Below are 27,752 nucleotides of genomic sequence, written 5' to 3'. Positions count from 1 at the left end.
AATTGGGCAATAGCAAATGTAGCCTCAGTTCCTTTACATTTCTATAGTTCTTTATACTTGTATTAAATTAAATTATAAGGATAATCAAAATAATAATCCATGAGGATTTCCCTGTAGCCAGAAATTATCCCCAGGTAAATCCCCTATTATGTGAGAGAAACACAAATTCAGAAGGAGATAAAGGGTGATAGTGTGAAAGTCAACATAGCTTCAAGTTCAGGAGCTCAGATTCTGGAGACAGACTGTTTGAGTTCAAGTTCTGGCTCTGATATATATATATATATATATATATACACACACACACACACACACACACACATACCCTGGGCACCTCACTTTTCTGTACTTATGCTTTTCATTGGTAAACTGGGGAGGATGATAGTCTGACTTTTTAGCATGGCTGTGATTGTTAAATGGATTGATACAGATGACAATGCGTGTAGGATATTTACAAGAGTGCCTGTCACATGGTAAGCACCCAATACATATTCACTGTTAGGGTGATTGCAAACCAACTTCCAACAGGCACTGCGTCCCTCCACCAGTCAATCTTGCGATCACTCTACTAACTTCTGCTGTCTGCCTACATCCAACTTCCATGTTTGCCCACAATGTTAGGATCTACTAAGTTTCTGGGATGGACTCTGGGAGGATCTGTCCCTGGGACTTCAAGGGGTCTGGTTTCACATGGATCCCTCTCTTCTTCATTCTCTGAAACTGGGAACTACTCTTCTCAGCCGGAAGAATTCCCTGGGACTCATTGTCGCCTTGGACTATAAGAGAGAAGCCAAGGGAGAGCTGTACTGGGATGACGGTGTGACTAAAGGTAGACTTCCTCCTGGGGCCAACTCTGTGGCCCTCAGTGGGAGCGAATCACTGAAGGCTGCCCAGTAAGGCACTCTTATCATGCTGTTCATTTCTGTAGCTTATAATTATCGAGTGAGAACTCAACTGATGAGTTTCGTTAGCCACACACAGTGCATAAATGACTTCAGAATGTCCAGCTTCTGTGTTATGGACAGACATCAGTTTGTTGAGTTTACTTATTCTCTTCTCTGGATATCATTATTTATACAAAACAATACATTTTGCTTACATCTTTGTAAAGTACAGATTCAGTTACTTTTGAGGCAGATGAATCTAGTTTGTGTAGTGTGCTTTTACATTTTAAGCTTTTCATATGAATGCCTCACAAGTTTTTAACCAGGTATTATATAAAAATTCCACCCTGAATGAAGTCAGAACTGTTAATATTTATTTGCTATTTATTAATACATAATAAACAAGACATATGCACAAGAATGTGATATAAAATGTACCTTGGGAAAGCCATAGTCTAGCAGGATAGGTATTAAGCAAGTGGATAACTATAATGCAATTCAAACAGTATTAAATTCCAGCAAAACAGTACCACAGAGAGTAATAAGAATTCATAGAAAGTGCTCCAAGAAACTTCTGTGATGGTTGACAAAAATGTGCAGATTAGATGCAAAGGTATTTCAGGTAAAGAGAAAAGCTAGACTCCTCTGCTTCCCACGGTGATGGACCTGCATCTATCTTTCTCTTTCAGATGCTGTAACTAATAAGATGTATATTCTGTATGATTTCTCTGTTACTTCTGTAAGTACTATTTTCATGAAACACACACTTAATGCTCCTTGCTGAGGTTGCTGTTTGAGTTTTTGGTGTTCTATAGATGCTTGGTCACATAAAATAGGGACAGCAACGTTTGACTGTATGTCCTGGAAAGGATTTGAGATAACACTGAAGTGTTTAATCTGTGTCAGATGTATAATAAGCTTTGAAAAAAATTCTGAGTTGTGTGCAGAAATTATATCTATATCTATATCTATATCTATATCTATATCTATATCTATATATATGGAAAATATCATTGCATTTGATTTAGGTGATGAGTCAGGACTTCTAAGATGTGTCCTTCAGAGGGGTGCAAGTGTGTGTGGGGTACAGTGTGGTTGATGAGTGAAGTGCTTTGTTGAGGTTCTCTTTTCCTTCTGAGCCCCTGAAACTTGCCTTTGAGCACAAGCATCCAGTGGTGGCTTGGAAAGTTTGGAAAATACAGAACATCACTTTCCTCCCTCCATTTCCCAAGGGCCTGAGGAGAGGGAAAAGCCACAAGGCTGACAGAAAGTGGGAGAATTCTAATTTGGTTTTCTTGGAAGTCCAATTATGTGTGTACAGATATTTCTCTTGTAAGGATCTCTATCCTTTTTTTCTTATAAATTTTCTCTTTTCTTATAAATTCACATTTTTTTAAAAATTAAACTTTCATTTTGAGATAAAGATCCCTATGCAGTTATAATACATAACACTGTGCTACCATGCACCTTGTACACAGTTCCTTTAATCTTATAGAATTGTTGAATAATTTTGCAGCCAGGTTATTGGCATTGATTCTTTCAAAACATAGAGCATCTCCATCACTACAAAGATCCCTCTTCTTTCCCTTTTATAGCCGTACCCACCTGCCTCCTTCTGTAGTTCCTGGCAGCCAATAATCTGTTCCCATTTCTGTAATTTTGTTCTTCTAAGAATTTTATGTAAATGGAATTATGTAGTATATGTAAGTTTAGAAATTTGCTTTTTCATTTATCATAATCTTCTCAAAATTCTTCCATGTTGTCATATTTTTATATATGAGTAGTTTCCAGGTATTATTCATTTGGTAAAGGGAGTCTGGAATATACCCATATATAGGTTGGCACCGGGTCCTGAGCATCTCAGGTCATGGGCTATTCTAAATAAATAAAACTGCTATGGAAATTCATGTACAGATTTTATATAAAACAGAGCTTTTCATTTCTTTGAGACAAATGCCCAAGAGTCCAGTTGCTGGGTCTTTTATTTGTCCATGTTTAGTTTTTGTTGTTGTTGATGATGTTTTATTTGTTTTGGGTACCAAGAATTAAACTCAGGGATACTCAACCGCTGAGACACATCTCTAGCCCTTTTTATATTTTATTTAAAGACAGGGCTCGCTGAGTTGCTTAGAGCCTGGCTAAGTTGCTGAGGCTGGCTTTGAACTCATGATCCTCCTGCCTCAGCCTCCCAAGCCACTGGGATTTCAGGTGTGTCCCACGGTGCCTGGCCCATGCTCAGTTTTATAAGAAACATCCAAACTGTTTTCCAAAGCAGAAGGGCTGCTTTGCATTTCTACCAGCAAGATGTGAATGCCCTAGTATCTGTATAATCACCTGCACTTGATGTTGCTGCTATTTTTCATTTTAGCTGTTCTGAAAAGTGTGTGATGATATCTCATTGCAGCTTTAATTTGTACTTCTCTGATGTCTAATGATGTTGGCCTGTTTGCCCTATTTGCCATTTGTAAATTCTTTTCAATGAAATGTTTGTTTGATTCTTTGCCCAATTTCTAATTGAATTATTTTGTCATTTTAAAAGAATATTTTTACTTGTAGATGGATCCAATACCTTTATTTTCTTTATTTTTATGTGGTGCCAAGGATCGAACCCAGTGCCTCACATATGGTAGGCAAGTGCTCTACCACTGAGCCACAACCACAGCCCTTGACATTGTTTTTTTAACTGTTCAGATTTGAGAGTTCTTACGTATTTTCAATATCAGTCCTTTGTCAAACATGAAGTTTACCAATACTTTTTCTCTTTGTAGTCTTTCACAAAGCAAATTTAAAATTTTTGATAAGTCTAATTTCTCATTATATTTTTTTTTATAGATTATGCTCTTGGTATAATATCTAGAAATATTGTTTTCTAAGAATCTTTTACTGACCATAGATACTCGGTATTTTCTTCCTATATATTTTTTTTCTAAGGATTTTAAAATTTTAACTTTTACATTTAAGTCCGTGTTCTGTTTGATCCATTTTGATTTAGGCCAGGTTTAACGTTTTGCCTGTACACACCCAACTGCCCTCTCACCCTTGTTGAGTTGACCATCCTTTCTCTCTTGTGTTGCCATTGAACCTTGGTCAGGTACCAGGCACATTATGTGGGACTTCTTTGCAACCATCCAAGTGTCCCTTTGCTCTTTAGTGTTCAGTCCCACTTTCTTTGTTGAACTCAGCTCTGTTGCTTTTAAACTCTGGCTCCCTCAATTAGTTATCTAATTTCTCTGTGTTTCAGTGTTCTCATCTAAAAAATAGGGATAATTATAATTTTGACTTCATAATCTGCTGGGAGAATTAAACAAGGCAATACATGTAAACACCTTAGCACAGTGCCTTGAACATTGTAAGCATTCATAAATTTTAGCTCTTATTATTAATTAAAATTAAAAGAAGAAGTTACTCTGTGTATGTGTGTGTGTGTGTGTGTGTGTGTGTCTATGTGTCTATATCTGTGTACCAGTGGGTCTTTGTGTGTGCTTGTATCTCTGTTTGCCTTGCAAGAACTTATCCTGTCTACAAGACTATCCTTAATGTCAGGGTCAGATAATCTGAGTAATGAATCAGTAAGAGCCAGTGGCCCAAAGCAAACATGAAATACTATTGAAAGATTTAGGATCTTGAGTCTGAGTCAGATGCTCCCTGGGGACGACACTTAGCAGCATTTAGAACACAGAGAAAAGGGAAACACATAAGATCCCAGAGAGATATTGAATGTGACGCACTTACTCCAAACTGGCTTTTCCCTCCAGAATGGTCTACAGGCAAAGATTATACATAATGGTTATGTGGACCCGGACAACCTCATGTTTACAGATATCAGAATCTTGGGAATGGACAAAGAGCCAAGTAATTTTACTGTGTCTTTAAATAATGTCGCCACCTCCATTTCAAGTGTTGTCTACAGTCCTTCAACAAAGGTGAGAGATTGTTCCATCTCATAGGTCCTTGCTGAAAGCCCTGTTCTGAGATTCTGAAGAATAGTCTCTTTTTATTTTTTTGACATTGGGCAGTCAGATAGGACACTGGCTTGGGACAGCCACCGAATCACAGGAAGAGTGCAGGGGAAACTTTTGCATGCAAATCCAAACCCTACCACTTCACTTACATTAGGGTCTGAAGAAGAGATGAGAGTTGGAACCTTAAGAAAGGAAACGATTCTTTTCTAGACATTTAGAACTAGACAGGCTGAGCCCGGATAAGACCCAGGGAAACACTTTGCACACATTAGCCTAGTACTGGAGAGTATTTACTCAGCTACTCCAGGTGTGCCCACCTGTTACTATGACACCATCCCTAACTTTGTCCACATAATTCTACCCCATCTCATTTGTCACTGGAGTCTTCTTTGTCTTTCCCAGGTGGTGACCATCACTGATCTCAAGGGACTGGTTCTGGGACAAGAATTCTCTATAGAGTGGGATCTTGTAGTCAATGATCTGGAGAAGTTCAACTGCTACCCCGAGGATCCCACTGCCTCTGAGGAGAGTTGCAGACAGCGGGGATGCCTTTGGGAGGTATTGAGCAAAGGCAAGCTCCCATGTTGACCAGGAACCTAGAGAAATTGCCCCACGAGTCATTAAGCACCAAGAAAACACTTTAAAAGTTTATGGCCTGAAGAGTACCATGACAGCGTGCCCATATGCATCTGTCACCTCTTCAGGATTCCTCAGATATCCAGAATCAGAAGAGACTCGTGGATATTCCGATTGTTTCCCCAGCCATGTCTTTCAAAACCCCATTTTATATGATAGTGCCCATGGGTTTGTATCGTTCACTGGGTATTTTAAGTGAATTTATTTTTCTTCTATTAGAGAACCCAAAGAAGAAGGGTTAAGGGAAGGCGGGTCCTTTCAGATGAACAATGGAGAGAATGAAAGCCTGAGAGAGTTAAGGATTCCTCAAGATGGGATTTAGGGCAGTAAGGACACTGGAGCAGACCCTGCCTCAGGGTTCCAGGCTCCAGGCTGGGCTTCCTGCTGTTCTTGAAGGATTCACTCATTACAGAAGGCTGGGGCATGTGTGTGTGTGTGTGTGTGTGTGTGTGTGTGTGTGTGTGTGTGAGAGAGAGAGAGAGAGAGAGAGAGAGAGAGAGAGAAATGAGTGTACCTGTGTTCATTGGGTAGGGCTGCTTTAACAAATTCATGCAAATCAATTGGCTTAGAACAATACATACTTATTTCCTTCTAGTTCTAGACTCTAGAAGTCTGAGATCAAGATGTTAGCAAGGGCTGTGATGTCGGTTCTGTTCCATGATTTACGCCTTGCTTCTGGTGACAGGCTGATGGTATTTAGCATTTCTTAGCTTGCACATGCTTCACTCAATCTCTGTCCTCATGTTCACACCTGTGTCTAAATTTCCCCTCCTGAGATCACGGGTCATATTGAATGGGAACCCATCCTAATGACCTCTTCTGCACTTGGATCATTCACAAAGACCCTGCTTCCAACTAGTCACATTCATAGTACCAGGGCTTGGGGTCTAGCTTTGGGGGGGGCACATGATTCATCAGATAAGAAAGGGCAAAGCATTCTGAAACTTGGTCTGTGCTAACCAGCTTCTTTAGTAATTAGAGTCTCAGAGTATGGTGTCTGAGGCTGACCAAGAGCGTCTCCTGTTGTTGTAGCCCACAGCTACTCCTGGTGTGCCCACCTGTTACTATGACACCATCCCTAACTATGCTGCCAGTAACATTCAGTACCTGCCCACGGGCATCACCACCGACCTTACCCTCCTGGCGGTCCCTGCATCTACCCAAGCAGCGGCAGCTCCACCATCGCCAGGAGCAGCCACTGTCTCTAATCGTCTCTCTGAAAAGATCAGCCTCCTCAGACTGAGTGTGACCTACCATACAGAGAGCATGCTGCAGATAAAGGTAATTCCCATGCTGACAATCCTGGTTTTCAAGGTGAGTTCTTAACCTACAGGCCTGTGTAGATGAAAGTCATGAAAAGACTTTTCATCCAAATCTCTCTGTTCACGATTCAAGAGCTGAGAAGGCCTTAGAGAGATAAGGGCCAGAAGTAAATAGATAACAGAGGCAGGGTGTGACCTTAGATCCATCAGGCTTGTGAGTTTCCTATAATAATGAATTCTCTAGATCATAAATATTCTAAAAAAATTCTTAGTCCTGAAAACATGAATTTGCTTTGTGGTTAATACATATGAGAGGCAACAACTAGCTTCCAAAATTTCTAGTTATTTCTTTCATAGTGGCTCTCAGACTTTAACATGCGTCAGAATCACCTGCAGATGTTAAAACCCTGGCTGCTCAGCCTCACCCTACGGTTTCCAGTACAGCATTCTGGGCTGGCCCAGCCTGAGCATTTGCATTTCTAAGTTCTCCAGCAATGCTGACTGATGCTTCAGGTAAAAGGGCCACACTTTGAGACCCACTCTTGTCCTTTACTTACCAGAAATACAATGAGAACCAAGTTTGCTTTCTAGTAGGGGTATTTTTAAAAAACTGTTTGAAACACACACACACTCATACACGTAAATTATTTATTTAACCAATGTTTTATTTAACCAATGTTCTAAAATATATATCAGTTCATTTTGAAATCCAAGTTTAATTGTGGAGAGATATTTCACAACATTTTAATTAAGTCATCAAAATCTGGTATGTATTTGCACTTGTGGTGAATCTGGATTTAGACTCATGCATTTCTGGTGCGCAAAAGCCACACATGGCTGGTGGACACAGGCTTGAGCAGCTCTGCTCTTGACATTGCTCCTCTCACTTGAGTGTGTCCTCCATCACTGTGGGTATCCTGTGAACCCGAAGGTTCTGACCAGCAGATCTGGGACAGAGGCTGAGTCTGAATTCCTAACAAGCTCCCAGGCAATGCTGCTGTTTTTGGTTTCAGAAACAGAGTTTTGAAAAGTAGGGCTCTAGGAAAAGCTTTACTGAAGTCCAGGCTGTGGGCTAATAGCAGCATGAGGAGGGGATGGTCGCCATGGTGATGATGGACCCTGTCTTGCATGCATGCTGCAGTCCTCTTGTTTTTTCTCACACCAATCCTGTTAGATGGGTAGGAATGAATAGAGGGTAGAAAGGAGAAACCTGAAGGATTGAGAAGGCATGCAGCATCTGGAAGCTCAAGTGGTAAAGAGGTCTAGTTCCCAGCATACACATGCAATCACATACAGTCTTGAAGTTACATGCACATGTATGTTCATATAGCACACATCCTAAGTACATATACACACGCTATCCACAAGATTCTATAAAACTTGTAACTTAGATTACAAGTTTTCACGAGTGGGTATTATTTAGGCATTTTGGAAGCTCAGAATCTGCCACAGTAGATAAGGAGGCCTCGCAACTGCTCTTGGGATATTCAGTGCCTCCTGATGTGGTTCAAACTGGTCAAAAACAAACAACACTGGAAATGAATTCTGTGGGCAAACATGAGGGGTATCAGGTCTCAGACTCCATCAGGAAGAGTTTTTTATTTTTCTCTCCTTGCCAGATCTATGATCCCACTAATAAAAGGTACGAGGTCCCGGTACCTCTGAACACACCACGTTCACCGCTTGTCTCCCCTGAAAACTGCCTGTATGAAGTCAGGGTTCAGAACAATCCCCCTGGAATCCAGATTCGACGCAAAAGTTCCCAAACTGTGATGTAAGTGCTATTTATTGGCTTTAATCAGAGTGACTGATGGTAATTATGGTGTTTCTAATTAAGACAAGTAAAATATTAGTCTCAGAGACTTTTCATGATGTGTGTGTGTGTATTTGTTAAAGAGTATGTCAATTTCCTCTTACTTCATTAGGGAATTTATTTTTATATTAGTCATCAACTCAGAAAGATTGATCAACTTTAGGTTTAAAAAGCCACAGTGTTGTTTGAATTCAAAGAAAGAAATATCTTTCCCATTTGTTACTCTTGTTAAGCAGAACTGTTAAATTTGTATAACAAATAACCTCAGATATGTCTGTTCTGTATTATGCTTCATTAAGAAATATTAATTGAAGAGGCAGGAGAGAGGAAAGAGATGGGTATGAAAAGAGAAATGGACTTTCATCATCTTTGGTCTATAAACACCAAAGACTTCAAGCATTTTTATGATATTAAGTGTGAAAATAATTGTGGATTGTCATCTCTCATCCCTTATCCTGATGCTTGAGATCCAGGCTTTGCCCAGGGTGAGGCCCCCCATCACAGCAAAGGTTGTCACTTGTATGTGCATTTGTGTTTTTTCCTATGTGTGGCTTCTGCTATCTTTGACTATATATCTGATTTTCTCTGTTTTCATCTTCAGTGAGTTCTCTGGTCAATCTAGGGAAGTTATTCCAAGAGTGTCAAATTTTTTCTATCAATTTTAGATCTCATTCATTTATTCACATTTTCTGGTATGCCAGGCACTGAGAACTGGACATAAAGAGATGAATGAGACCTGGTACTTGCCCTCAATGAGCCCATAGCTCTCAGTCTTGCAAAGCACAGAATTAAAATGTAAATGTGGAACTTTGGTACTGAGTCACAGCTATTGTTATGACCTGGTCCTTTTATAACATTTGAACCTGGATCTTGATGTGCGATTCAAGACACTTCTGAATCATCTAGGCATCCCATTTGCTCCATTTGCTCTGCCTGAGCTCTGCAGCTCAGCTTAGAGGTCTGCCTTTGTGTTGCAGTTGGGATTCTCAACTCCCGGGCTTCACCTTCAACGACATGTTCCTTTCCATTTCTACTCGCCTACCTTCTCAGTACATCTATGGTTTGGGGGAAACTGAGCACATGACTTTCAGAAGAAACATGAACTGGACAACCTGGGGAATGTTTGCTCGGGATGAGCCACCAGCGGTAAGGACAAAAATGAAATTAGCAGTTTCTCCTTCGGCAAATTTACTTTTAATTCTTAGGCCAGTAAATGAGGTTCCATTTATCAGCCTCATCTTTCTAGCTCTTGGTTGTAAGGTTACAAGAGGCCACAGGTCATGCTCTTTTATCTGTAAAACAAACAAACTTATAACATATATTTTTCCACCCGTCTCCCATGGATTACAAATTTTATTTCACAAACTTTTATTTACTATATTCAATGTTTGAGCACATTGCTAGATGCTTATCTGCAAATTTAATAAGATGCTGTCTTTGACCTTCAGAAGTTTATAGACAGACAGATTGGTGTAGAAATAATGATAGCACAGTGTAGTGAGTGCTGTGATAGAATTGTGTAATAATAAGCCACACATGTTGGTGCACATTTACTTGGAAGGCTGAGGAAGGTGGGTCACAAGTTCAAGGCCAGTTTAGGAAACTTAGTGAAACCAGTCTCAAAAGTAAAAATATAAGAGGCTGGCGAGGTAGCACAGTGACAGGGCAATTTCTCAGCATATGCAAGGCCTTGGGTTTAATCCCCAGTACCACATGGAAAAAAAAGAATTATGTAATAATCAATAAAGGTGACAGAGAGGGGGAGGACATAGGTTTTAGGCTGGGGTGGAAAGGAAGGTCAAAGAAGGTTGTACAAAGGACATAACGCTGAATCAAATCTTTTACATGGAATAAGAGTTTGCTGTTTGGATTATGATCTGGAAACTATTGGATTTTTATCTTTCTATTACTCTCATGACTTTCAATTACCAGTACAAGAAAAATTCCTATGGTGTTCACCCCTACTATATGGCCTTGGAAGAAGATGGGAATGCCCATGGAGTGCTCCTGTTGAACAGCAATGCCATGGGTAAGACAGGGGCGTGCTCCCCGGGCACCACCACAAACAACCTGACCACTCCATTGTCATCCGGGAGATTACTAGAAATGAATAAGCTAATGGGCAAGGAAAATGGCATGGACAAACTGACCTTCCATTCATTTGTTCACTTATTCAATACTTAAAAATTGTTCCAGAACAGGCATTAATAATACCATTTGACTAACTGTCGTCCCTTATTTTGCTGTGACACTTCAGTTCCTTATTGCAGGTGATACAAGCTGTTGAGTGTCATATAAGGGGGTAGATGCAGTTTGGGGTACTGCAGGTCCATCTCTGACTCCACTGGACAAGGGAGGACATTCTAGAGGAGGTAGACATGAAGGAAGGAGAGTGAAGACTGCACATTTTAGAGCATCTCTCTCTCTCTCTCTCTCTGGGTGTCTTACAAGCTCCTCATCTATCTCTTTATTTTAAAATTTTTACAGATATGACTCTGCAGCCCACTCCTGCCCTGACATACCGCACTGTAGGAGGAATTTTGGACTTTTATTTGGTTTTGGGGCCAACCCCCGAACTGGTAACTCAGCAATACACTGAGGTTGGAAGCCATTCTATCCATTGATATATCACTAAATATTTATTGGGTATTGTTACCATGTTTTCAGTACTGAGATGGGTCAGTCTTTTTCTTACCTGGGGTGTAAGTCAGATTTTACTAATATGGATGCTAAATGCATATTAATATTACACATCTCTCAATTGCTTGCTAAATAGCCTATCTTAAGAATCTCAGATCAGTAATAACCACCAAATTCTCAGGTTTCACAGTGTAATAGAATATAGGGAAATGTTAATTACAATGTTTCTAGCATTCTTCATCTCTAGGGTTGTTCTACATTTATTTGATTTCCCTACTTTTTTTTTTGAAGGAGGCCTCAGGTCAGACAAGTAGTCAGTAGAAATTTTCAAATTATTTCAAACAAATTCAACTATTTTTTCTTCCTTACAAAGTTACTTGGATCTATTTTTTATTTTTTAATTGACATAACATTTGCGTACATTTATGGGGTATGGTATGATAATTTGGTATATGTATATAATGTGTAATGATCTTATCAGGGTAATTAGCATTCTTCTATTCTAGTTGATTGGTCGGCCAGCAATGACTCCATATTGGGCTCTGGGATTCCAGCTGAGTCGCTATGGATACCAGAATGATTCTGAAATCGCCAGTCTGCATGATGCAATGGTGGCAGCCCAGATCCCCTATGTATGAAACCCTCCCTTACCCTCTGGGTTTAGCTATGGGATTCTGTGACTAATTGTCTATTGAAAACAGCTTCATTGAAATTATTACTGTGGCTACTTCAGCATAAATCCTGTAGCTGTGGAGCTAGTTCTGTGTGAATACATTGTTTTTTAAAGTCTTTGCCTACTGCCCTTTTGAGTCGAGGTTCAAAACTAAGAGTTGCATGGATCCTTTGGCCACTGGTGGAATGAGTGGAGGGTATTGGCACCCACTGGAACATCATGTAGTGGCCAAGGCAGTCGTAGAAGTGGGGGTCTGTGTGAGATGGATATGAAGTGGCAATAGGCAAGGAAGTGATTAAAATGAAGCCTTTGCTTTATTTAAAACACACACACATATCCTAAGTACCTACCTAGTTCCCCAGGAAAGCCCTGAGAAGTGTGGTCAACTGGATTCTACAAACAGTGCGCTCCTTCTCTATTGATTAGTTTTCTACCACTCATTGTCTTTATTGGCTTTCAGTTCACCTCAGAGATTTTAAAATGCAATTAACAACTGGAAGATGAGAATAAAGTACTATGATATTCCCATCAATAATAATTTGAGGGCTGGGGCTATAGCTCAGTAGCAAAGCACTTGCCTAGTGTATATGAGGCACTGGGTTCGATCCTCAGCACCACATAAAAATTAACAAATAGAATAAAGGCATTCTGTCCATCTACAACCACAAAAAAAAAATTTTTAAAAATTGACACATGTCCATGCTTAACTTTTATTATAAACTTATTAAACAGAAATTTTAAAATATAGAAAAAATCACAAGATGATTTTTCATAGATCTGCCTCACCAAAAATCACAAGATGATTTTTTCATAGATCTGCCTCACCAAAACAATCATGCTATTTATATATATAAATCCTATGAATTATATGTCTTTAAAATTATATACAATATATTATATAAGTCATATATAATATATATGTATATTGTATATAAATTATATTTATATAATATATATTAAATTAGTGAATAAAAGACATTTATTTCAGTGAAGGGAGACAACCAATAAATAAATATTAGAGAATGTTAAATTTTTCTTGAATATATAGATATTCTATTTATAATATAATAGACTCGTGATATATATATTTTAAAGTAAAATATGTATTCTAAATTGATTTAATTTGATAAGGTTTACTGTAGGAAAAAAAGAAACTTCGATATGCAACCTTTTTTGTTTATTAGGGAAGTCTCACTTTCTTTAACACTTCCACTGGCTTTTTGTATGATAGGCTCACCAAATTTGAGATTTGAAGAGTGGGTAAGACATAAATTGAGGGAAGGAAAGGAAAGCAAGTTCCTGTTGGGGGCACAGAAGAAGACAGTGGGGACAGGTGAATTGTGAGCAGGAATCAGAAAGCAAGGTCAATCAACATAATTGCAAAGTCATTGTAGTGGGTATTGAGATGGGGAATGATGAGGGCAGGGGCTGGGGGAGCAAGCAGCAGGGCCTGGAGCCTGGAAGAGCAGTTATTGTGCCCTGCAGCTACCGTGCAGGAGCCTCAGTATCCACTCCTTCTTGTAGGACGTCCAGCATGTGGACACCGATTACATGGACCGGAAGCTGGACTTTACCCTCAGCCCCAGCTTTCAAAACCTCGGTGTCCTGATAGAGCAAATGAAGAAGAATGGCACCAGATTTATTCTCAGTCTGGTAGGTGTGAAGGCAGATTGCATGCCTCTTTCTGTTTCTGTGTTCACGATTCAAAAATTAACCACCTGGGAAGAACTGGGAAAAAGGTAAAAGAAACCCCCCACACATCTTGGCCTCTTCCTGTGAGTCTTTAATTATTATCTTTTAAAAGTTTTGAAAAGTCAATAAAGAAGGAAAGAACAGTGAAAAAATGCATTGTAAGAGGTGATACTTCGTCATATTTATTATGTTTTCATTGCTGAATGCCACTAGGATTTAATTAATCAATATTTTTGGGGGGAGAGAGTTAGGACAACTGTGGGCAGAAACACTGAATGTAGGAAAGAAAAAAAGGGTCTCACTATTTCAGGCTTCAGGATGAATAGCTATAGCTCAGTCTCATTTTTAGGAAACTGCAGGGGGTTAAAAAATCTCTTATACTGTATCATCATTCAGCAACCATGAGTCTTAGGGGACCCATTTCTCTTTTATTAAGCCCACAAACAACGGAGGTAAGATCCAGAATGCCAACTTATTATTTTACATTGGAAGTTATATCTTGGTAAATACAGAAGTAACTACCCACAAAGGATTTCCTCCTTCTAGCTTCCAAAAATCAGAGCATGATTCTTGTTCATTTAAAATTTAAGAATTTACAAAACATTGGCTACTTGAAAATCACTGTTTTAGAAAGAGTGCGTATGTTTTAAATTAATGAATTAATGGCATTTATTCTAGTAAAGGGAGACAGCCAATAAAAAAACTATAGGAAGGTAATTTCAGATAATGATGATTTACATCCAGTTGGGAAACAGCATAATATAGAGAGTAACTGGGGAAGGTATGAGATGGGCTGACGAACATCAATGTCCATCTCAGATGGCCGCACCACAGAATAGAATGCAGAAGTTCAATTTCTTAAGGAGCACTGCTGTTAGACTCTGGAAATGCTATAAATTGTCTCTCTCCAATTGAGGATAATATCTTATTAAACTGCTTTATCTCCAGGATTTGTTTTCCAAACATTAGCACATCTTTATTTCTCAATAATTTTATGGAGAAATATTAACAAATTCTCTTAATTCTTAGATCTCTTTTTAAAAATATTAATTTCCCTGTTTATTGGAAAAGTCACATGTCATATTATATTTCAATTTTTATGATTTTTTCACTTCTTTAGTTATGGCTCTGGATGTTTATTTTCTATAATATGTAAAAGATTCTTGCTCCCTTTGAAAGAGGTCATCTTTTATAAGGGTCATCTATCTTACTTTTGGGTCCTGGTGGCAACTTCCATCTTAATTGGTTATGTAATATTCCCAGTAGATATGTCAAATTATCAATGCTTTTTTTATTTATCTAATTTTATTTTGGTCCATCATTTCTTTCTGCACTAAATTGTCAAAGTTTGGGAGAGGACTTTCCTTAGGGACATTTTTCTCACCTTTGCAGTCTTAAATTCTGTCACTGCAGGACCCAGCCATTTCTGGCAACGAGACACAGTATCTCACCTTCACCAGAGGACAGGAAGACAACGTGTTCATCAAATGGCCTGACACCAATGACATTGTCTGGGGAAAGGTGAGGCTTGGGGAAGGGGCAATAATTAATACACAGCACTATGTCTTGATTAAAAGGTGCTCTCAATAAATCGTACAAAAATATATTGGTTAATTAATAAATTATGAATGAGTAGAAATCTATCTGATGCTGATTAGCTTAATACACATTAATAAGACCAAGGTCACAGTTCTAATCCTCTAGATATTGAACACCAGGTTATTGCCTGGATATGTTCTGATGTCCCACCCTTTATGTATTCCAGCTAGTCATTTAGTAGTAAACATTAGGAATCCCGTAGAGAGAGAGACTCTGAAATCTGTGTCTCCCAGTCACCTAAACTCAAAACTCACAATCACCTTTGACTTACCATGCTTACTCAGCCTCTCATTTAAATGAATCACCAAGTCCTATAGATTCTTGTTTTTTCTTTGACCTCTTGAATTCCTTTTCTGTGGCCTCAATCCTCATCCTCATTTATCTGATTTATAGCAGCAGTGTTTTATGTGAACTTCCTGACCCACATGACAGTAGCTTTTGCCAGGTTCCAACTCTGTTCCTTAATTTTACTATGCTACTGCCTACAGTTCTGGATACATGCCTTTCTCACTTTGAATATAGCCTTCCCGGTGTCCCCAGATAATATCTGCACCCCAAGACGAACTCACATCTTACTTTTTTTTTTTGAGAGAGAGAGAGTTTTTAATATTTATTTTTTAGTTTTCGGCAGACACCACATCTTTGTTTGTTATGTGGTGCTGAGGATCGAACCTGGGCTGCGCGCATGCCAGGCGAGCGCACTACCGCTTGAGCCACATCCCCAGCCCAGATCTTACTTCTTGAGAAGTACTCCATAACTGTTTCAATTGCTGTTTTTCCCTTTTTGGTGTCATTCCAGAGACAGTATAGAATACCTTGTAGCACTTAAATATTACTCTCTGTGAACTCTTGGAAAAAACAGGCAGTATTTACTGCTATAATCTCAGTAGATATAAATCCTCATAATAAGTGATCAATAACTGTTTCCTGGTTGAATTAATTAATCAATGTATATAAAGTCCTGCTAATTACAGATGAAATTGGTTGATATGTGAAAGTTTTTTTAAACACTAAGTACATTTGAGGGTGCCCAAAAGTTATGGTATTACTTAGAAGATTGAGGCAGAGTTTATGGCTGTGAATGTAAATCAATCTTATTCTTAGAGTCAACCTTAACATTTATTTTTATAAAGGGAATTTTGTTATACACAAAAATAAAAGGCAGACCAGACCATGGAGTAATTATTTGAAAGATGGTTACTCAGAAGACACATCTAAAATAAATTGGGTTAGTTATTAAGTTAAAAATAACATTATGAAAACTTATGGAATGAAACAAAAAGATCTGAGCCTAACAGGATTTCACCTAGCAGGATTTCATCTATTGATTTGTATTTACAATTTAATTAATGGCCAAGATGCCCAGCATTTGTGAAGATGCATGTCATGAAAGTCTAACATATGAAACACCTCATGGTCTGTTTGCCATGACTCAAAGGTTTCAATATTTCCTCTTTTTCTCTAGGTTTGGCCAGAGCTGCCCAATGTAAATGTGGATGAATCCCTTGACCATGAAACTCAGGTCAAGGTACAGTCATACATGGATTTTGGTCTACATTGCCCTACATATCTGGATACTTATTTGTTTTATTCTGTTAGATAAATAGCTTATGCTCTGGTTAAGTGGCTTTAATGCCAGTGTGCTTGTCTGGTGGTATTTTTTTGCAGAAGGAAATCCTCAAATGAGAAACCTAAAAAAATAGCTAAAATGGAAAAGTATAGAAGAAAATTACCCAGGGAGTTCCTTACATGTATGCCTTTAATGGATTGCAATTTGAATCTAGTGTTGCTTGAAAAATAAGGAACCAAAGTCCAGAATGCTTTCTCGGAAGAGTATCTCTTATGAACAAATACCCTTTGCAGGTTAATGAATTACCTACATACCAAAGCAAACACTAGCCAGTTTAAAGGAGCAAAGGACTGGTCTCAGCCCTTGCTCCCACATCAGCCTGGCACCCACTAACCCCTCTACTGTGCAGCTTGCTTCTCCTTGGAATATGGGGTCCTCCTGCATTTCATTTGATGAGTCAAATGAATCATGGATCTCTAAATTTACATTGTTTAGAGGCTGACTATCGGTTTTCTAGTTGCCATGACCAATTTTCTAGTCATAAAGGAAGTTCTATGTTTAAAAGCTATCCAACCCTTATTCTAAGAAAATTAAGAATGAACGCATCCTTTCCCCAACTGTGTGTCCACTGTAAACTTTGCAACACCACCAGCAGCAGAATTGAGGTTAAATCAGACGCTGAGCTGGACAGGCTCAAAAGCCTGCTCATCTCCCCTTCCTGTTCCCAGGATTCCCCTTCTTGGACATGCATGACCTCATTATGACAATGCATGTCACTCTTACAGATGTACAGGGCCCACGTTGCTTTCCCTGACTTCTTTCGTAACAGCACAGCTGCATGGTGGAAGAAAGAGATAAACGAGCTCTATGCTAACCCCAGAGAGCCAGGGAAGAGCTTGAAGTTTGATGGACTGTGGATCGTAAGTGCGCCCTCAGTGGTTACTCTTTGGAATGTTCATATTCAAAACTTGGGGAAACTATTCTGAGACTAGAAGAAGCAGGGCACTGGAACCAGAGGCATGAAAGGAAGGGTGATGGTACAGAATCTAGGTCCTGGGAATAGGAGTACCAGAGATTATTGTGGACCTGCCCAGGGTCGTGTCTTCTGGAGGAAGTGGGAGCCCATGGAGGAGACGTGCTACTGTGGGAGATGCCAGGGCATGAGGGAGAGGGAGTGGTGCCCTCGTCTCTTACTCTCAACCCTCCATCTCTTGCTGGTGCTTCCTGTTGGCTGAACTGACCTAGAAGGCCTGAAGCCTGTCCTGCAACACAGGGCAGAACTGGGGACAGGCAAGGCATAAATCTATGAGCAAAGAGACATTTACCCTGAAGGAATAGCTTAAAAAGCCCTGAGTGAAGGGCTTCTGGAGGTGTCTCTGGGACATGTGTCCAAGGGCCCCTCTATTTCTGTTTTTCTAAGGATAGGAAGCGTATCAATGTTGTGATTTCCTTCCCCTCTATCTAGTGGCCTGAAAACCTAAGAAGTTACAGGTCAGCTAGGAAGAGCTGCTCAAGGCTAGGTCAGGCTGCAAGAAGCTTGTGATTCACAAGAGACAAACCTATAAGCCCACTGTCTGCCTGGGGGCCTCCCTGACCACTTGAACCTTCAGGGTAAATAGGCCCAGAGCAGACAGGTAAGAATGCACAAATGAACCCAAACAGGCAAATCAGACAGTGAAGAGATATAGATAACTTTGAGAAACAAGAGATTCTGATAACTGTGAAGTATTTGTTCCCATTGAAAGAAAGCTGCATAATTCAAAATAATGAATAGTTCTCCAAATATTTGCCTTTGCTTTTAGTTTGTTCCATATAAGATAACATAACATACAAAACTTTAACTTCTCTATTTATAAAGTAGACAACTTTTGCCAAAATATTATTTTATTTCCAGACTGGTTTCTGAATCATATACTACTTTTCAGGAATGTGTCTACTGCAGAAATTGAAATATGTCTCCTTGTGTTTGGTGCACATGAATATCAGAATTAATCCAAGCTATTGGCTAAGAAAAGGGGGAGAGAAGTTGTAGTGGCCCCTGGCTTCAGATACAAAGTGAATAATTTGTGGGTAGACAAACAAAGATGTGCTTCTCCTGTGGTATAGATGAATCAAAATATTTCCTTAGGTTCTGGATTCAGCTTAGTCTCAATATTTTTGCTGTTAGGTTACCACTTCATAAACTTAAAAATGCCAACTGAGCTGGAAGGAGTTTAACACTCCACAGAAGTAGATGTGGACTCTTAAGTCCACTTTAGTCAATGCCAGGATTAAGCAGAGTCCCCTGAGCCACTACAGAGACAAAGCTTCAGTGCAGGCCGGGCATCTTCTGCAGCTCGTGTCCTCTAGGTGAAGGCCATACAGACCTGACGTGATAGAATCTTCTCTTGCTAACTCAATTCAGGATATGAACGAGCCGTCAAACTTTGTGGATGGATCTGTTGGGGGCTGCCGCAGTGAAGTTCTTAATAACCCACCCTATATGCCAGGTAGGTAAAATGTTACTTTATCAAATTATTGCCCTGTTCAAACACTGAATATTTCCCTCTTACTGTCAAAGTAAAGCCTATTTTTTTTTGTGTGTGTAGAAATAATGACATGACATTGTATGAAAGAAACCAAGCAATGCGTTTTATTATGTTGACAATGGTGAACTGAATGCTAAACTTTTAAAAATTGTTCTTTTTAGATATATATGAGAAAAATGTTCTTTTTAGATATACATGTATAATATTTGGACATATATACATACATGGAGTATAACTTCCCTTATTTGTCATTGTTCATGATGGGACGTTACACTGGATGTATTCTAATAAAAGAATGTAGGAAAGTTAAGTCTGTCTCATTTCACTGTCTTTCTTTCCCCCTCCCTTTCCTTCATCCCCTTTGTCTAATCCAGTGAATTTCTATTCTCTGTCCCCCCTTCATTATGTGTTAGCATCCACATATCAGAGAGAACATATGGCCTTTGGTTTATTGGGATTGGCTTATTTTGCTTAGCATGATAGCCTCCAGTTCCATCCTTTTACCAGCAAATGCCATAATTTCATTCTTCTTTATATCTGAATAATAATCCATTGTGGATATAAACCACATTTTCTTTATCCATTCATTTGTTGAAGGGCACTTAGGTTGGTTCCATAGCTTAGCTACTGTGAATTGAGCTGCTATAAACATTGATGTGGCCATGTCACTATAGTATGCTGATTTTAAGTCCTTTGGGTATAGACTGAGGAGTAAGATATCTGGGTCAAATGATGGTTCCAATCCAAGTTTTCTGAGGAATCTCCACATTGCTATACATAATGGTTACATCAATCTGCAGTCCCATCAGCAATGTATGACTATACCTTTTCCCCCCACATCCTTGCCAACATTCATTGTTACTTGTATTCTCGATAATTGCCCCAAATGCTAAACTTTTCAATAAACACCCCCCCCCTCTCTCTCTATTAGTAAATGAAACTTTACTACAGAACTTTCAGTCTGTGTTTGCAGATAGTTCATGAAAGAACTACCCCTTGGTAGTTCCAGAGTGCAAACTAAAATATGATGTTGGGATCAAACACTTCTCAAATGATTGAATCCTCTCATCTTACAGAGGCCCCAAAAGGAAGTGAGTTCCTAAGAGCAGTGTACCAGAAATCCATGAAGCAGAATCTGGGACATAGGTTTCTTTGTGTCTAGGTCGCTGCCATGCAGAGCTGTGTCCGTTAACTCGATTATTTTTTCATTCAGTTTCTCCTTCCTCCCACATGTATATGACAGGAAAAAGCTGGTGAGATTGAGCAAAACAAGATCTATTCCCTTGAGAACATTACCATCTAGTGGAAAACCTAATCCTTTCACCCAAGGAGTTTGTCAATTTGTAAAACCAGTGGTGACAGCATTCCCTAAGTTAGAGTTGGAACACAGCCAAGGATGCTTTTCCCCTGCCATACCCCATTCTTACCTTTTACAAATTTTATTAAGTCATAGGATGTTGCTTTTGTACATTAAAAAAAAAAAAAAAACGGAAATTGAACCTGTAATTGGTAACAAAAGTGCTGATTGAAATAGAGAAATGTCAGAATGAATGTACAAGTCATTTAGGAAATAACTCAACATTTCCCCTCAGATTTGGAATCTAGGGACAAAGGCCTGAGCAGTAAGACCCTGTGCATGGAGAGTGAGCAGATCCTGCCAGATGGCTCCCGGGTGCGACACTATGACGTACACAGCCTGTACGGGTGGTCCCAGACCAGACCGACATATGAGTGAGTGTTTTTGTCAATTGCAGCACAGATAATTTTCTACATTCCTGTATTTGTTGTTTCATATTTGTATTGCGTTTGTGCTTACATGATGCCAGCTAAATGGAGCAATGTCAAACGGATCACACCTGGTTGCCCAAACAACCCAGAGTACATTCACAGAGTTGTACATCCAACACTAAAAATAAAATTTTAGAATATTTTCATCATTTCAAAAGAAAAACCTTGATCTGTTAGCAGTCATTCCTCCCTGTCCCCACTTCCTGAGCTCCAGCCAATACTAAGCTACTTTCTGTCGTTAACATTATCCATTCTGTGTATTTCAAGTAAATGAAATTGCATAATAATTTTGTGTCTGGCTTCTTTCCCTGGTATATGTTTTCAAGGTTCATCTACGTTGCAGGATGCATCAGTACTCCATTGCTTTTATTGATGAATAATATTCTACTGTCAAGATAGAGCACATTTTGTGTGTCTATCAGCCAGCAGACATTTGAGTGGTTTTCAGATCTTGGCTATTATGAATAGACATGTATAAACATTTGCTGCAAGATTTTGAATCGAAATGTGTTTATTTTCTCTTTAGTATTTATCTAGGAGTAGAATTTTCAGATCGTATGGTAACCGTATATTTAATATCTTAGAGATATTAACTCTCTAAGAACTGTCTAAAGAGTTTGGCCTTGAAAAATATCATTTGACATTCTCACTAGCAATGGATGAGGGTTGAAGTTACTTTGTATCCATACCAACACAAGTTATTTTTACCCTTTTTATTATAGACATTATAATGGGTTTTAAGTTACTTTGTATCCATACCAACACAAGCTATTTTTACCCTTTTTATTATAGACATTTTAATGGACGTAAAGTACATCAATTTTTGTCTTCATTTCCCTAATTACCAGTTCTGTTGAATATTGTTTCATGTACCTATTGGCCATTTATGTATCATTTTAGCAGAAATGTCTATTTGAATTCTTTGCCTATTTTTAAGTTATTTGTTTTTAGGATTGGATTGTAAAAACTCTTCATATATTCTGGATACAAGTGATTGTTAGATATATGGTCTGCAAATATTTTCTCTCATTCTGTAAATTGTCTTTTCACAGAATGCCCATTTTGAGTTTTTTTGCATGATTTATGGTGTGAAGTAGAGGTTTGATTTCTGCCCCCTCCATTTAATCATCTTGGCACCTTCTAAAAAATCAACCTACAGAAAATGAGAGTGATTACTTATGGCCTCTCAACTCTATTTCATTTATCTCTATATCTACCTTTTAATAATACTATGCTGTCTTATTTAACAAGGTATAAATCTTCCAATTTTGTTCTTTTTCAAGATTATTTGGATATTCTGGCTTCCTTGAATTTGATGTGAATTTTAGAATCAGCTTGGCAATTTCTACAAGACAGCAATAGGTATTACATTGAGCCTGCAGATCAATTAGGAAAGTGTTACTTCTTTACCAATATTAAATCTTTCGATTCATTAATATAGAATATATTTCTACTTCTCCAATTTCTTTCAACAACAATTTTAGTTTTCAGTGAATATATTTTTGACCATTGTCTCTTCAAATGTATTTCTTCAAATACACATACAAATGTGTATTTGTACACTTGATAATGTCTTTTTCGTTCTATTGTTTTTTTTTTTTTATCTCACATAGTTGTTTTATTTTCTGACTACATATGTGCACAGAAGATTCAAGAGCTGTTTGGAGATCCTTTATGTATGTTTGTGAATGAGGAAAACATAACTTGCTGTTTCTCTTCTTTTCTTTCTTTCTTTTTTCTTTTGGTACCAGGAATTGAACTCCTGTAGTGCCTAACCACTGAGCCACATCCCCAGCCCTTTTTATTTTGAGACAGGGTTGCTGAGTTGCTTAGGGATTCTCTAAGTTGATGAGGATGGCCTTGAACTCACAATCCTCCTGCCTCAGCCTCCCAAGTCACTGGGACAGGCATGTACCACTAAACCTGGTCTATGACCTGCTTTTTGAAGCATGGCATAACAGAATGCATTGTACCAATAAGCTATAGTCATATATATTGTTATTTGGATCCCAGATTTGCTTCCTTGCTCTATAAATAATATTTAACAAGTTTTGAAACTTAACTGAGCTTCAGTTACATAATAGTAAAAAGAATGCAGGGAGACCTTCCTCATGTGCTTCAAAGATGCACTATGTGCTGCTGGGATAGAGCAACAGATCCACGAATAGTTGTCAACCCCTCACGCCATCCCTCCTCTTCCGTCCACATAGAGAACTAGTTTAATAGATCTTTTTTTTTTTTAGAAATAAAATCCATACTCTAGGGGCTGGTGTATCCCTTCCTGTCCTGATGTGAAGTTGGTTAGGATTCTCAGCATCACTTTCAGATAGCAAATTCCTTTAGGGGAGAAGTTCTCTGACTCCAAAGGGAACAATACTGCTACCTCATGCTCCAGCTGCATGGAATCCCATGGCTGTGCTTCCTCAATCTTGGTCCTTTTTTTTTCTTCTTCTTCTTTATGTACTGATTAGGTTAAGGGTCTCGTTTATTTTATAAACCTTCTTGCATTGACTTACACATGAATTATAACACTATGGAATCAGCCTATGTATTCATTAGCAAATGAATGAATAAAGAAAATTTTATGTATAAGTATTTTATATATTATATACATATATTGCACACATACATATACCTACCCATACATACACATACATAGAGTTTTATTCAGCCATTAAAAAAAACACAGAATTATATTATTGCAGGAAAATGGATGGAGCTGGAGACCATACTTTTGAGTAAAATAAAACTGACTGAGGAAAAAAAAGTGTATGTTTTCTCTCATATATTGAAGTTGGAAGAAAGAAAAACAACAAACACAAAAGTACTTCATGAAATTAGAAGGGATCCAGTAGGGTATAGGAAGAAGATTAGGGGGAGGGTGGAGAAGGTATTGGGGAGAAAAAATGATCAAATTGTTTTTAGATATGCACAAATGTGGCACAACAACCCCCCCTTCTGTCTAATTGATATGCACAAATTAAAGAGAATAGAAGACTAGTTTTACACACTGAAGAATGAGACGGAGATTGAAAGAGTTCTTCTAAACAAAGTCCATTGTCTTTTGTAAAATTTACCACATTCGTTTCCAATGCTGTGTTTGAATAGGCAGAAATTTGTAGAAAATGCAATCGGGGTCAGAAAATCAGCAACAGGAGATCATTATTGAATGTCAGACCTTGGCTAGGATGGGAGGGACATTTTTAAACTACATTTTTAAAGACTGATCAGTTAACAAGTCAAGGTTGAGTGAAAGAACTCAGGCCATGGAACAACTCAACAGTTAACTCAATCTTGTTCCCCTCTTACCAGAGCTGTGCAGGAAGTGACTGGACAGCGAGGGACTGTCATCACCCGCTCCACATTCCCCTCCTCTGGCCGCTGGGGAGGACACTGGCTGGGACACAACACTGCCGCATGGGACCAGCTGGGGAAATCTATCATTGGTGTGTGGCTTGTTCCCGGGGCCTCTGCTGGTTTTGGGGGGTGAGGTACGGGTATGTATAGATTATCATGTAGGCAGGCAGTAAAGTCAAGAAGAGTTGAGTTCTTTGTGGTTGTGGGTTTTAATTTACAATATATTTTTTTTCAATATCTTCATTATGAATGGCCCAGGGTCTTGAATGGTAGGGAAAAATTGGTCAAACATTTTCTCTTCCAAAAGGACCTCTTCTGCTAACACAGCCATATTATCTCATTGCAGGCATGATGGAGTTCAGTCTCTTTGGAATATCTTATGTAAGTCATCTTGGAGTCATTACTAATGCCTTGTCAGATTCCAATGTCGGCAACTTCAAAAAAACCCACAAAAACTCTCATGCTCTGATTTTTCATTTTCTCAGACAGGAGCAGATATCTGTGGCTTCTCTGGAGATGCTGAATATGAGATGTGTATTCGCTGGATGCAGCTGGGAGCCTTCTACCCCTTTTCCAGGAACCACAACACCAAAGGAACAAGGGTGAGGCAGCCATCATTCATGCTGCAAGCGTTTGTACCCTCAGCCAGGACTTCTTTTTAATTCACAAGAGTATCATACCTATTTTCCAAGAAAAAGCGGGCGCACACACACACACACACACACACACACACACAGCACAAAAACTCCTCTTCTTGGAATATCTACAAAATTCAAAACTCCAGAGTTATCAACAATTTTTAAGAATATACTATTCATCATGTTCTGGAGGATTAGTACCTATGGGGAAAGAAGTTTTTACAGTTCCTGCATAGGACTGAAATATAAGAAGCACCTCTTGCTTTTAAGAATATTGAATTTGTGTTGCATTCAGATTCACCTGAGATATATCAGCACTGAATGAAGAACTGCTTCTCTTCACATGTGCAAGGGCAAAGCTGGACCTGGGTGTGGTCCTTAGGGATCAGTGTAAAAAGAAAGAGCAACGCTTTCGCACTTTCTAGTTTTTCAGGTTGCAGGGCAGGGTAAAGAGTAGGCTGGAATAAAGTATATATATCCAGTATACACACTGGATAACCCCTTTCTGATGCTACAAAAATTGGTGATCTGTGATATGCTCTCTTATCCCTTTAGAGACAAGATCCTGTGGCCTGGAATTCAACCTTTGAGAACTTCTCAAGGAAAGCCCTGCAGCTCAGATATACCCTGCTGCCCTACCTCTACACTCTGATGCATAAAGCTCATGCAGAGGGCAGAACCGTCATCCGACCCCTTTTCCATGAGTGAGTATAGCCTGTGTCCCTCGCCTGTGGGTGGCCTGCAGATCTGGACAGGTCTTGTAAATCCCCCTCTGTAACAGTGTGTGTGAATTTTCATATTTATCATTTAAGGTTTACAGATGACAAGACAACGTGGGATATAGACCGTCAGTTTATGTTGGGACCTGCCATCTTGATCAGCCCTGTGCTGGAAAGTGTGAGTTTTTCATTGTAGATCAGAAAGCCTCTTATCACACAGTGCAAAGTCACAGGAAAAGCATTTTCAATATCCCCTTGTCTTGTCACAATCACTATTTACTTTCTATAATGTCTCAAGGAGATCTTTTTGTTTTTTTCCCAAGATTCCCATTAATGAAAGCTTCACAGTAACGATTAACTTCTCATCATGAATTTTTGTCACCTTTTGCCATTTTCCAACTTACTCTTTATAAAAAATTATTTTTCTGTGTATTTGAAAAAGAAATTCTCAGACTATTTCTTTAAAAAAATCTCAAATTCTTGACATCCTAATAGAATTCTATTTTTAATATTAATTCTGCAGAAAATGATTTAAAAGTTAAAATTATTTCCTTATTGCAAAACTCAATAATGACATGTTCATTTTGTGTTTCAGAACACATTTGAGATCAGTGCTTATTTTCCCAGAGCCCAGTGGTATGACCATAGCACGGTAAGAACAAATGTATTTGTGAGGACCCGGGTGGCTCTCTGCAGGCTAGAAAAGTGGTTAGAACTTGTTTCTGACTTCTGAACATATATTTTCTAAGGCAGTAACTTCCAGCCTTTTCAGCTGTTGCAAGATTTGTTTAAATGAAGGGATGCATTAAAGCATAAATAGATAAAATCTAAGATTCTGGATCCCACTGATGTCTACCAGTTACCCTTCAGGAGAGACAGAGAAAAGACTAGGTTTTCAAAGTCTTAAGCAAAATGAAAAAAATAAAGTTTTCTCTTCAAGTTTGCAATATGTTGCGAACTTCTTTAAAAAGAAGGACTTGTAATGGAGCATGCATTCGTTTAATCAGTTCATCTGTTCCCATATCTTGCCTGTATGATCCTTCCTAGGAATCTGCCTACAGATCCACAGGTGAGTTGGTAATACTGAAGGCTCCCCTCGACCACATCAACCTTCATGTCAGAGGAGGCTACATCCTGCCTTGGCAAGAGCCTGCCATTAACACTTACTACAGGTAAGAAGAAGAGGTGGGATTTGATGGCCTTGCTTGGCCATGTGAGGCACCTTAAGTCTGTTCCATATTTACCAGGGCTATGTGGATAAATCAATCAAATTGAAAATGGGTCTTCCTGGTTGGATTCTGAGTGCCTTCTGAATAGGATCTGGAGAATGCGTTCATAAAGTCAGTCTTGGAAAGATCTTTTATTCTAATGCTGTGTGATGGTGAAATGCTTTCCTGAGGGTGGAAGCATGTTTCTCTTCCCACGCAATTAAAAATATAGGAGTATTAATGAGCTCTAATGAGCTTCTTGCCTTGTGATGGCTACCCAGGGATGTAGTTCTAATTCCAGGGCGACTTTGGTCAATGCAAGAAGATATTCCTTTCTCTCTCTCTCTCTCTCTCTCTCTCTCTGTTTATATATATGAACTCACTCATTAAGGAGAATATATTTTGTCAAGAAAGGCATCTGCAAACAAAGATAGCAACCCTGAAGGAGAGAGGTCAATTTACAGTCTGTGGTGTAAAGCCCAGATTTGCATGAAAGAGGGCTTTGAGCTGGCTCTTAAATAATGAATAGGATTTGAATGGATGAGTGCAAGAGAAAAAGATATTCTGAGAGTATGAAAGAACTAAAGAGTAGATTGGATTTGGGGAATAGCAAGCCATTTAGCTTAATTGGAGTATAGATAAGGGAAGGGGTCACATAAATTAAATTCAAGCAGGAGCAGAGCAGATCATGGAGGGCTATGAATGTCTAAGTAATTTAGAGCAACTTGAATAAGTAATTTAGAGAAACCTGAAAGCTATTGAAGAGTTCTTTTTTCTTGAGGTTTC

The 27,752-nt window shown here is 38.8% G+C and overlaps 1 protein-coding gene across 1 annotated transcript in view; it reads left to right on the top strand.

Moving 5' to 3' along the window:
• Positions 1–27,752, top strand: part of Mgam (maltase-glucoamylase) — a 226,757-nt gene that overhangs the window by 181,352 nt on the left and 17,653 nt on the right. The window contains exons 90-112 of the mRNA XM_077109605.1: positions 738–826; positions 1,571–1,620; positions 4,637–4,804; positions 5,246–5,401; positions 6,512–6,793; positions 8,361–8,515; positions 9,532–9,700; positions 10,487–10,583; positions 11,042–11,154; positions 11,701–11,826; positions 13,392–13,520; positions 14,973–15,080; positions 16,624–16,686; positions 17,514–17,648; positions 19,133–19,217; positions 20,849–20,987; positions 24,357–24,490; positions 24,748–24,782; positions 24,887–25,003; positions 25,595–25,743; positions 25,852–25,936; positions 26,354–26,410; positions 26,806–26,930. Coding sequence (XP_076965720.1) covers positions 738–826; positions 1,571–1,620; positions 4,637–4,804; positions 5,246–5,401; positions 6,512–6,793; positions 8,361–8,515; positions 9,532–9,700; positions 10,487–10,583; positions 11,042–11,154; positions 11,701–11,826; positions 13,392–13,520; positions 14,973–15,080; positions 16,624–16,686; positions 17,514–17,648; positions 19,133–19,217; positions 20,849–20,987; positions 24,357–24,490; positions 24,748–24,782; positions 24,887–25,003; positions 25,595–25,743; positions 25,852–25,936; positions 26,354–26,410; positions 26,806–26,930 — 2,766 coding nt within the window. The remainder of the gene's footprint in view (positions 1–737; positions 827–1,570; positions 1,621–4,636; positions 4,805–5,245; positions 5,402–6,511; positions 6,794–8,360; positions 8,516–9,531; positions 9,701–10,486; positions 10,584–11,041; positions 11,155–11,700; positions 11,827–13,391; positions 13,521–14,972; positions 15,081–16,623; positions 16,687–17,513; positions 17,649–19,132; positions 19,218–20,848; positions 20,988–24,356; positions 24,491–24,747; positions 24,783–24,886; positions 25,004–25,594; positions 25,744–25,851; positions 25,937–26,353; positions 26,411–26,805; positions 26,931–27,752) is intronic.

This window comes from Callospermophilus lateralis, chromosome 1, assembly GCF_048772815.1.
Source record: "Callospermophilus lateralis isolate mCalLat2 chromosome 1, mCalLat2.hap1, whole genome shotgun sequence".
In the NCBI taxonomy this organism is placed as follows: domain Eukaryota; kingdom Metazoa; phylum Chordata; class Mammalia; order Rodentia; family Sciuridae; genus Callospermophilus; species Callospermophilus lateralis.
Note: the sequence above shows the minus strand (reverse complement) of the source record. Positions and strands in the feature narration are given on the sequence as shown.